General features: G+C 53.4%; 1 protein-coding gene across 15 annotated transcripts in view; it reads left to right on the top strand.

Annotated features, from left to right (window-relative positions):
* Positions 1-9,434: 9,434 nt before the first annotated feature.
* EPB41L4B (erythrocyte membrane protein band 4.1 like 4B) overlaps positions 9,435-11,431 on the top strand; it is a 130,387-nt gene continuing 128,390 nt past the window's right edge. For 3 of the 15 annotated variants that reach the window (XM_070251270.1, XM_070251268.1, XM_070251266.1), the window contains exon 1: positions 9,437-9,786. In XM_070251270.1, the coding sequence (XP_070107371.1) occupies positions 9,481-9,786 (306 nt within the window). In that variant the 5' untranslated portion in view covers positions 9,437-9,480. Of the gene's footprint in view, positions 9,787-11,431 lie in introns of all 15 variants that reach the window. The other 12 variants (XM_014735949.3, XM_070251274.1, XM_070251272.1 and 9 more) reach the window with 6 other exon arrangements.

Raw genomic sequence — 11,431 nt, 5'->3', positions numbered from 1 at the left:
TTTTATGCCCTGTTAACAGATGTGAAACTAAGGCGTGAGGGCTCATATCTCTGCCCCAGGTCACACAGCAAGTAAGTGGCACAGCCAGGATTCAAATGCCGCCTCCGAACAATGCTTCTAGACTGAACTGTCTGATGCCCACTCTTGCTTGGTGACCACGACTATCTAAAAAACATCTATGTGTGCCAGCCAGTGTGTGTGTGTGTGCGCACACATGTGTGTAAGAGAGAGAGGGAGAAAGAGAGCGTGAATGAGCACACACTCTACCAGGACACAAAGGCCCAGGGAGAAGAAGAGACTTAACTAAGGTCAGGGGGTCGTGGGCAGGGGCAGAATTAGGTCTCAAAGTTAGTTTCTCAAACGCCGGACTTTCCAGTGTCCAGTGGGCATTCGCCTATGTACAGAGGTCGGGGAGCAGGTTAGGGGCAGACAGCCAGCTACAGACAGGACAACAGTAACTTGTCATGAAGTTGTGGGTTTTTTTATTGAAGTATAGTTGACATACAATATTATATTAGTATCAGGTATACCACATGGTGATTTGACATTTACATACATTACAAAATGATCACCATGTCAAGGCTAGTAATGAAAGTTCTAGAACACACACCTGGAACCCCTCACCAGGTGCCCTCCGCCTTACTCAGGCCTAGCTCTGCTCTCTGCCTCTGTCCTCCTCGCCCCTCCTGGCTGGACTCACTGATGCTCACGGAAGGATTCCTCCAACTAGGCCTGCACAGAGCAGGGCAGGAGGAGGTCAACAAGACATGGTCCACCTTCAAGGAGCTCTCAATCTGGGAGGGAAGGGGACTCACCAGCCAGAAACCTAGGACCCCACACACCTGCCTCCCTTGCCCTCACAGCCCATCCATCCCCACATCACATGGGGTTTACCTTCTTATTGTCTCACAATTCTGTCCATTTGTTTCCCACTCTACTCTAAGCTGCCATGATCTGTATCTGCTAAGGACTGATAGCTCTTAGCCCAGAGAGGCTGCCCAATTTATGCAGCAGAGGGAGATGCGTGTGCCTATAGAACTGTAAGAGGATAGAGGGAAACAACCAGGTCTACCCAGAGAGGGTCAGAAAGGGCTTTACGGAGGGCCAGTCTAGGGTTCTGAAGAGTGAATAAGAGTTTGCAGGTGGGAAGGTGGGAAAACATATTTGAGGGGGATGGGATTTGCATATAAACGCCTGAAGGGTGCCTTAGGGTGTCTGAAGAATGGCAATAATTTAGAATTCAGGATGGGGGATGAACTGACAGTGGGGCCTCAGTAGCAGGCAGGGCCGGAGCGAAAAGGCCTTTGCCCTGCAGAAAATGGGGAGCCACTGAAAGACAAGGCCTCCCCGAGTGGGGGTGAGCTCTGGTTTAAAATTGGTCGTCTCCCAAGCAAATACATATAGGCCAGCTAAAAATCTTTATGCGGAATTTGTCCAGATATGAAGGATTATGAATAGGGGAATGACTTGGCCCATTTGCTTTGCAAAATGGTTGCTCTGGGGGCTAGGTGACAGATGGGCTGGAGAGGGAGAGACGGCAGGAGAGGTTGATGCCGTGGTCCAGGGGGTCAGGTAGTGGCTGTGGAAAAACTGAGGTTGGGGGGGGGGGAATGTAGACGTCTAGGAATGAGGGAGAAGGAGGGCCAGAACTTTCTAGCTTAGACTGCTATAACTGGCAGAGAAAGGCCCTGCCACCTCCCCACACCGGAAAGTCTCCTCACCACTTCTCTGCTCTCCACCTTAAGGAGACAGAATACTAATCTGATTGGTCAGTTCCAGGGCGACAGTTAGGTCAAGCTTATTTGAGCGTGGGGTATCTAAGCATAAGGGAAAATGACACACAAGAACGTGACTGTCTCTTCCTTTCACCCACAACTAAGTACACACTGCCTTTGCATCTCTAGGCAGCTACTGACCAGAAGGAGGAAACATTCCCCCAACAAACAGGGGCTTGGGGAGCGAGAAAGTCCTCCCAGGCCTTCAGGCTGGGCCCTAGGCTCCATCCCAGCTTTCTCAGAGAGCCCTTGGCGCTGGGCAGGTCCAGCAGAAACAAAGCCCCACTTGTGTCCCCTGCTACTGCCCTGGGTGCCTGTTTCCCTTGGGAATCTCTCGGGCAGAGTGGGGTGTGGCAGGGCAGGGCAGGCCTATGGTGGCTCCCATCTTAACATCATCAAAACCCCTGCCTTTCTTTCTAACAGCTTCATCAAAAGGGAGAAAAGAGCTAGGGAAGAGGAAGATGATGGGATGAAAGAGGGAGCGGAGTTTTGAAGGCCAGAAACTGGCTCTGGGGAATAAAGAAGCCCAGGGGCCCCCTCCCAGTGAGTCAGTGAGGGCGGAAGCTGGCGGGGCCCGCAGGGAAGAGCTGGGTTTCAGTTTGGAGAGGCCCATGGGCGTGGGGGGAAGAGGTAACCACAGAGCTGAGAGATCCGGGGGTCCAATCCCAGTGTGCGGCTGCTGACCAGCTGTGTAAGCTGTCCCACAACTGCTCTGAGCCCCCGTTTCCTCAGCTGTCAACTGGGCGTAAGAGCACCTCGCAGCCAGGGTTGTCATGCAGACTAATTAAATGCGGTCACATCTGCAACAGCACTTAATAAACCGTAAGCCTCTGCACAGCATAAAGAAGTGTTATCTTTTTTATTATTCCCTTGGGAATGAAAAGCAGGTGCCTCTGATGAGCGTTTGTCAATTCTCAGCCCCACCCAGCTGCTTTCCGCCCAGCCCTCCCTCCGGCTTTCCCCAAGCCCCTTCCATGTGTTTGTTCTCTGATACACGCTCATCCCTTTGGTCTCTCCCTACAGGCTTCTTCCTTTTTTTCTCCTAATTTATGTATCGACCTCCCCAGTATTAAAATAAGAACCATAGCCCCCAGAAACTCTGACTGGTCCCCTTGCCCCTTCTCGTTACTATCCAGTCCCTCCTCCTTCCAGCCTTATATTTGTACAGGATTTTGCAGTTTATAAAGCTTTTTTTTTTTTCCCTTTTTTGCATCAGTTATCTGTTTCGTTATATCGCTAATGTTACAACAAACTTTGAGGTTAGTAGTACTCGCCCATTTTACAGATGACAAAACTGAGTCTCAGAATTCAGCAGGAGTCCCACATTCCTCCTCTGATGCCTCACTGCCTCCCTGGGATGCTAAGCTTTTAAAATGAGTGGTCTGCATCTGCCATCTCTACGTCCTTGACTCCGTTTTCCCTTAAACCCATATAACCCAGTCACTGCTTCCACTGTTGTACTCTCCTCAAGGTCACCAGGGCCACTAGCTCCTCCCCAGCTGCCCACTTCAGAGGCCCCTTAGAGACCTCATTCCTATTAAACCTTCTGACTCTACCCACTATCTTCCCTTTCTTCAAATTCACTCTTTCCTTGGCTTGAACCAGGGCTTGAAGTCTACAACAGAGGAGGTGACAGAGATGGTTCCTTTCGTGTCTGTGGTTCCTGTACCTGCCTGGGTGGTGCAGCGTTAACCCAGGTGACTCACGGGACCCTTGCTTTGGAATGCTGCTTCCGCGGTGTGCTCTGAGTCGTGGCAGGATTTCAAAAGCACATTCCACCCCAACCACCAGCCAAGCTGCCAAGGGCTTTCCCCGAAAGAACAATTTACCTTGGTTTTGACCAACTTGGCAGAAGATGGGTTTTTGATTTGATGGCAAATAGGATCAGAGCTGTCACATCTTGTGACTTGGCCAGGCATGCAAGGGTTGATGTCAACAGTCTGGGACAGAGCAAAAGGGGTCACTCCTTGGAGTTAGACTCTCTTAATAGGAGTGGAGCAGAGGCTAGGGAGATGAACCCAGCTGTAGGTGACAGGGTGGGGGCGATGTCTACTCTCCCATTGTCCAATATGGTGGCCATTAGTCCTATGTGGCTACTTAAATTTAAATTACAATGAAATAAATGTAAGCATTTAGTGCCTTAGTTGCACTAGCTACCCTGCAAGTGCTCAACAGTCATATGCGGCTAGCGGCTGCCATACTGGACAGTGCAGGTACAGACTATTTCCATCATTGCAGAAAGTTCCATTGGACAGCACTGATTTTAGTCCATTGAATAGAAAAGAAGAAAAAGTAAGCACTTGGCTGAGAGAGAGTAAGAGACAGGCAAGCTCACCAGGGATGACCAGTAAGAGGGGACTCGGCATGGCCAACCCAAGCGTGAGTCACACTGGAGGTGCAGGCAGGAAGGCAGCAGGGGAGGCAGGCACTATAAAAATGCCCCCCTCCCACTCTCTGTGTGCATCTCCAGCATGAATATTATGGTTATCTCATCAGAGCCCATTGTGTTTTCCCAAAGTGGGATCCTCAGATAGGCACCCGGTGCTAGAACTGGCATTAGGGAGGTGGGGGACACTCCTGTTTCTCTCCAGATATTGATCTCTTGAGTCTACACAGAGGGCTGGATAGTAGATGTTTGGAATTGAGATCAGGGATTAGATGTTGAGGAGGAAGTCAGAAATATAATCTGGAGCAGAGGGAAAGGATTAGCTAAAAATATCAATTTGGGACTCAGTTGTAGTCACCAAAAAGTCCTTTCATCATTGCCACTTTTGGATCTAAAAGCTAAGATGATGTATTAACTCTCCAATTATTTCTGTACCATTCGGTAATGAGCATAGTCTGGCTAATTATTTGCTTGGAGATGAGTCCTTTAAAGAATGAACAAAGTGAGTGCCTATTCCAAATGCTTCTGTCCTAGGCTCAGGAAAGAGAACAGAGGAAACAAAGGAAAGATCCGAAACCTGGAAAAACTTCATTCTAATCTGACTCACTCCTTTAATTGTAAATTCCAGGTGGTATGCTAGCTTCAGGCATGGCTGGATCTAGGTAGTCAAAATCAAGTTGTCATCAGAAATCTAATCTCTTGGCTCTCCATCTCTTGGCTCTGCTTCTCTTGGTATTGGTGTCATCCTCAGGCTTTCTCCATGTGGTGTTAAGGTGGGGCCACAACGAAAAGTTCCAGGCTTACACACTGCTGCTTCATGAAACCCAGGGGAAAAAAATTTCCTCTCCCAATAATTTCAGCAAGAGTTTCCATTCCTGAGTGGGTAACAGGTCTCTGGGAAATGCAATGCTCTGATTGGCCAGGCCTGATCATGGGCCAACAGGGGCAGGGGGCGGGGTCAACTTCACCAAGACCTCTAGGCCGCTGAGTTGGGGTGAAGTAGTTTTGCAAAGTAACCCAAACAGGAGAATGGATGCTAGGCTGGCAGAAACCACAGCTGCCTTCCACACAGTCTTTAATTAATGATGGCTATTATTCTTGGGAAACGATAGCAGAAAGATTGAGCCAACATTTATTAAACAGTTGGAACGGCAGGGAAAGCTTTCTGGTACATAGTAAGATCTCAATAAATGTTTATAGAAAGAAAAATTTACAAGGGAGTAAATAGGAACACACATTAAAACGTAATCTTGTTCTATGGTGGGGGGGAGAGTCTGATGGAATGAGGGCACAATTTTATTGAGTCTAGGAAATGAGCCAGGAAACAAAGGCTGGGAATAAACGCACATTTCTGAGAGGAGTTGCTCAGAGACAAGGCTAAGGGCTGTTTAATTAACGTGTAAAGCTACTCTGGAGGAAGAGAGGGCATCAGGAGCTCTCCGAGCTTTGCCGATGACACAAAACTCCTGAGCGGCGATGGGGAGGATACTGGGAAGTTCTCATGAACCTGAGGGGGTGGGCAAAGAGTGGCAGTGAGCCTTAACGAGGCGAAGGCAAAAAGGTGACTCTGGGGATCAAATTCCAAATGATGCCCATGAGACTGAGGAAGTCAAGGTGCTGTCTATGACCAAGAGAAGGACCTGGAATTCAATGTAGACTGTTTCTTGAGAACATCAGCCCAATATGGTTCTAGGCAGAAATGCAGGTGACATGCTGGGGGTTCATAAAAGAGCGCTGTATTGACAAACAGGATACATGGCCAGTTCTGGCTCATTCCTATGTGGCAATAGAGGAGGTTCGAGAATGGGCAATTAGAATTTTTCGAAGGGCTGGTTTTAGAGCTCAGATAACAAGGATAAGGACTTTCAGGCCTGAGAGGCAAAGATGAGAAGGAGCAGTCATTGAAATACGAACACTGTGAGCAGACAAAATGCCAGCTTGCTCCTCAAATGCTGAAGTTCTGAGGCTGAAACTTGAGTGACATGAAATTTCATCAAAGGAAGGCCTCAGCTTGTGTTTCTCCTCTGTGTGGCGGAAAAAATGTGCTGAAATCACTATTATGATGAGGACTGAAGGAGCTCCACTAGGTGACAGTGCCTGGCATAGAGGGGGTACAGGTAAAACTAAAGCCATCTGGAGTCCCCATGGGATTCTCGATGACACGGTATTGTCAGTAGCTCATGGGATCTGAAGTCAGGAGACATGAGTGTGAGTCCCGGCTCCACTCCAACCTTCATTTTTCCCATCTCTAAAGGGCAGTGACAATACCTACCCCACAGGGCCCTTATGAAGATGAACTGAGATCCTGCATTGATTCAACAAGCATTTATGGAACACCTGCTACTTACCAGACAGGAGGCTAGGTCCTGGGTGGGGATAGAATGATGAATAAGAAAAAGTCCCGTCCTCATGGAGCCTAGCATCTCGTAGGAGAGAATGATAGTGGATAATCACAAACCAGAATGATGCCTACTACGAGAGGGGTGGCACCATGAGAGTACCAAGGGGATATGAAAACTGTAATGCACCAAGCTAATATTACTTAACATTGTACACGTAGTAGCTTCCTATTGCTGTTGGAATAAACTACCACAAACTCAGTGGCTTAAAACAACACAGATGTTAGGGCCAGCCCTGTGGCCGAGTGGTTAAGTTCATGCACTCCGCTGTGGTGGCCCAGGGTTTTGCCGGTTCGAATCCTGGGCGCGGACATGGCACCGCTCATCAAGCCACACTGAGGCGGCATCCCACATGCCACAACTAGAAGGACCCACAACTAAGAATATACAACTATGTACCACGGGGCTTTGGGGAGAAAAAGGAAAAAAAAAGTAAAAAAACACCACAGATGTATTATTTTACAATTCAGGAGGTCAGAAGTCCAAGATGGATTTTAAAGGCAAAAAGCAAAGACTGCATTCTTTCTGGAATATCTAAGGCATAATCTGTTCCTTACCTTTTCCAGTTTCTAGCGGCTGCCCAAATTCCTTGGCTCCTGGACACATCACTTTGACTTCTGCTGCCATCGTCACATCACCTTCTTTGACTCTGACCCTCCTGCCTCCCTCTTATAGGGACCCTCGTGATTATACTGGACCCATGCAGATAATCCAGGATAATCTCCCCGTCTCAAACTCTGTAACTTAATCACATCTGCAAAGTCCCTTTTACCATGTAAAGTAACATATTCACAGGTCCTGGGGGATGGGATGTGGATCTCTGGGGGGCCATTATTCAGTCTGGCATAGCCCTGCTGGACCATATAGTAGGAAGTGGGCTATCCTTAGAAACCAGTGAGCAGACTGGGCTACCTTTGAACACCAACTTGCTGACGGTATTCTATGAAGTCTAGCCTTGGGGGAGGGGAGCAGAGTGGGTGTCTGAAGGCTGATGGCAGATGACCCCTCACTGTGCACTGTCACACAGTAGACCCCTGTAGAGTTATAAAGTGGACACTAGGCAACAAGCGTTGGCTGCTGCCATTCAGGAGCTCTGAGACCTGGGGCAAGGATATTACTCCTCTAGGGCCTCCAACTCCACCTAAGTCAATGGGGATAAACAGAACTACCTGGAAGAGCTGGAGCGAGGCTTAACAAAAACATCACCCATGAAATCAGCCAAGACAGCGCCCAATCCTCAGTAAATGTCTATTTTGGAATGCCTCCCCAATTCATCCTTCCCTCTCTCCCTGTCCCTTTGGCTGTGGCCACTGCCTTCATCCAGGTCTCTGGATGAAACCTTCTTGCCAATCGTGCCACATGCCGCAGCCTGGCAGCAGAGGTAGCCGTTAGGAGCAACAGCTTTGAAGTCCAGCAAATGAGCGTATTAACCGTGGAATCTAGGGCAAGTCTCTTAAATCTCTAAGCTTCAATTTCCTCCTCTGTGCAATGGGGATAAGAACATCTCTTGAACCAGGCTGTTGTGAGGATTAAGTAAGATGAGGAAAGAAAAGGGCTTAGCACAGTGTCAGGCACAAAGGAGTGTTATCTTTCCCAAGAGGCCTGATCTCCCCTCACCCTCTCCTCTTCCACATTCCTTACTCGCAATAAAGGACAACCCACTTCTTTTTGAGGGGCATTGTTTATAAACGCTTCTCTCTGCCTCCAATATTCTCAGTGTGTCCTGTATATTCATTCTCGGGCCTCAGTTCTACTCTGCTTTCCAGTAACTTCTTCAACCTTCACTAGCCTTCTCAGTTACGGCTATTTATGCAGGCCCCTGCCTCAATGCTGGACCCGAGGTCCTTACGGAAAGGGGTTTTTCTGCGTAGTATGATGGAAAAGGCCTCCCACTCCCCTCTGGGCTCCATTTCCCTATCTGGAATGAGTCCACTGGACTGGAACGGCTCAAAGGGCCCTTCCAGCTCTGAGATCTTAAACTGACGGAACTTAATCAAGTAGCAGGGACCTGGTAGATTACCTAGTCACCGCGTTCCCTTTCCAGAAGGAGAAAATGAGAGCCCGGGAGGACCTTCAGTTAAGGCCACACTCTCTCTGGCCTCCGGGTCAAGGCTTCCCGGAGGGCGTGCAGCCCTGTTTTGCTAACGAGGCAAGGGGAGACTCTCGGGCGTCTCCGGGGCTCGGGGCGCCGGAAACACGTGTGTGCTCACCTACGTGTACACACGTGAGCACACCTACAGCAGCAGGGGGCGCTCGGGCCGGCAGGGGGCAGCACAGACCCGGTTTGCAATTAGCCGGCGCAGCCCCGAGGGAGGAGGGCGTGCTGCAGTCCCCGCGGCGGTGGTGGCGGCTGGAGGTGCAGCCTCCCAGGTGGGAGGCGGGGGCCGCGGGCGCAGGAAAAGGCGTCTGGGGAGCGGGCGCTCGGCGGGGCCTCCTCGGGCCCGGGCGCGGCGCGGCGAGTGGGAGCGAGCGCGCCGGGAGCACGCAGGCGCCCTGCTCCGGCTGGCCCTCGGCCGGCGCGCCGCGCGGGAGCAAGCCGCAGCCCGGCCCCGGGCCCCCCGGCCCCGCAGCCCCGCAGCCGGCCGTCGGGAGCGGCCCCCCGGCGGCAAGCGCAGGCCGCCGGCCCGGGAGAGCGCGCGGCGGCGGCGGCGGGACGGCCCGGGGCCGCCCCGAGTGCGCCCTCCCGCCGGCGGCCACTCGCAGCCGGCGCTGGCCGGGCCGGCGCGCCCCGCAGGCAGCCGGAGCGCGGCCCCGGCCTCCGCGGGAGCGAGCCCCGGGCCGCAGCCCGCGGGAGGCGGCGCGGGCGGCCGAGGGCACTGACGGCGGCGCTGGGCGCTCCCCGGCGGCGGCGGCGCGGCGGCGGCGGCGGCGGCGGCGGCGGCGGCGCAGGAGGCGGAGGCAGGGGGCGCCCCCAGCCAGGATGCTGCGGTTCCTGCGCCGGACCTTTGGCCGCCGCTCCATGCAGCGCTACGCGCGGGGCGCGGCAGGGCGCGGGGCCGCCGGGCTGGGGGACGAGCGCGACGGGGGGCCGCGGGGGGGCCCGGCCGCCGCCGCCGCCTCTTCGACGCTGCCCGCTGCCCCTGGGGGCAGCGTGTTCCCGGCCGGCGGCGGGCCCCTGCTCCCGGGCGGCGCGGCCGTGCACATCTCCGCCGCTGGCGCCGCCAAGGCCACCCTCTACTGCCGCGTCTTCCTGCTGGACGGGACCGAAGTGAGCGTGGACCTGCCGGTGAGTGACGGGGCCGGTCTGGGGCACTGGCACTCTGCGCCCCTTGGGACAGCCCCCTGCCCCGAGTGCTTCCTTCTGGGGCGCCCTCCGTGCAGCTCTCCGGGGATCCCCTCCCCCTTCTCCTCCTGCGAGCACTCCTTAACCCTCCTTCTCTCTCGGTCCACCCGTCCCGGTCTCTTCCGGGGCCCCATCCCTGGTCCGCGCCCCCTGTTTAGCACAGTGCGCTGCTGGGTTGCGCCTTCTTTGGCTCCCACCTTGCCCTTTGGGCCTCACTCTCTCCCCAGCACCTGGTCCCCTGGTCCTGAGTCCCCGCCCCCTGTATTCCCCTTCCACCCCCCACGTTTCAGCGTGGGTCTTCTCGATGCTGGCTTATTGTTAGAAAATTTCAAAGCAATGCGGGGCTGCCCGGGGGTAGCCCACTTGCCCCCACAAACTCGCCACCAGGCCTTGTGAGATGGCAGGGAAGGGAAGCCCCCCCGCCTGCTGCCAGGCAGGTGCCCCAAGTTTGGCAGGGAGTCAGGGGATCATTTCTGCTCCCACCTGATCCCCTCAGTGCCTGCCCCATCCCCATCACCAAGAGCCCCTCTGGCCCGCGGCCTCGCAGGAGCTTGGGCAGCTTGCGAGCACTCTAGAATCGATTCTCTTGGACCTGGCCAACTTTGCTCGGGCAGGGCCCTTGCTGGGGCGCTGAGAGTCGGCCCCGGGGTACCCACGGGGCTTGGCGCGCCGGACTTTCCCCCGGGCGACGTGCGTGGGGACGCCGAGGCACCCCAGGGTGGCGGCGCGGGGGCCTGAGTCGCGGGCCACCCGCCCACAGGTGGTTGCACCTCGCCCCCCTCCGGCAGAGAGCTAGGCCGGTGCTGCTGTCCCCGCCAGGGCGTCCACCTACCAACGAATCTTTCTAGCCGAAGGGGCCCGGTCTGATTAAATCAAATCTGCACATTAATGGGGCGCCTACTGTGCACCCGGCGCTGCGGCAGACGGTGCCTTTGGGAACCTTTGGGTGTGACTGAGGACACAACAATGGTTCAGCTTTAGATGAATGTGACAGATCATCCCGAAGGTTTCCAGGGAAAAAAATAACACACCTGGAGTTGCAAATAAAGCATTTAAGCCTTCCCGGCTGGGGGAAATTCTTTGGACTTCCTGAGATCACCAGGAACATGACAGGGTTTTGGATGGGAAAATCAGAACCTGCCCAGCTACACGCTTCCCTGTGTAGCTTTAATTTTGAGACCGTTTCAATTTATGGCAATTTCATTTCTCTGGCTCCTGGTGCTCTCCATAGGATATCATTTCGTCGTGAGGATACCCTTTGGGGGCCTTCTTATTCATGGAAAAGGAGCCAGCATTCCGGTGCTTAGAGCTGTTGTCTTTAAAATAGCATTAAAACGTGACTGCTCCCCAAGATTGAGGCTCTCCAGCTTTTATTCAGCTGGGAGAGGAGGCCTGGAAGGCCGGGAGCAGTGGAGAGGCGAGCAGGCTGCCGCTGGAGCGGGCAGCTGGTGTGTGCAGAGGATGTGGCGTATTTTGCATCTCGGATCTGGGAAAGCAAGGCTCTCCTTGGAAACTTCGACAGTGCTCCTTCCTGCTTGGTTTTCTTGTCTGTTCCCCTGGGGATGATTCGTTTATAAAACGTATTGCT

Source organism: Equus caballus, chromosome 25, assembly GCF_041296265.1.
Source record: "Equus caballus isolate H_3958 breed thoroughbred chromosome 25, TB-T2T, whole genome shotgun sequence".
NCBI lineage: Eukaryota > Metazoa > Chordata > Mammalia > Perissodactyla > Equidae > Equus > Equus caballus.
The sequence above is the reverse complement of the archived record's forward strand: the minus strand, read 5'-3'. Positions and strand labels throughout refer to the sequence as shown.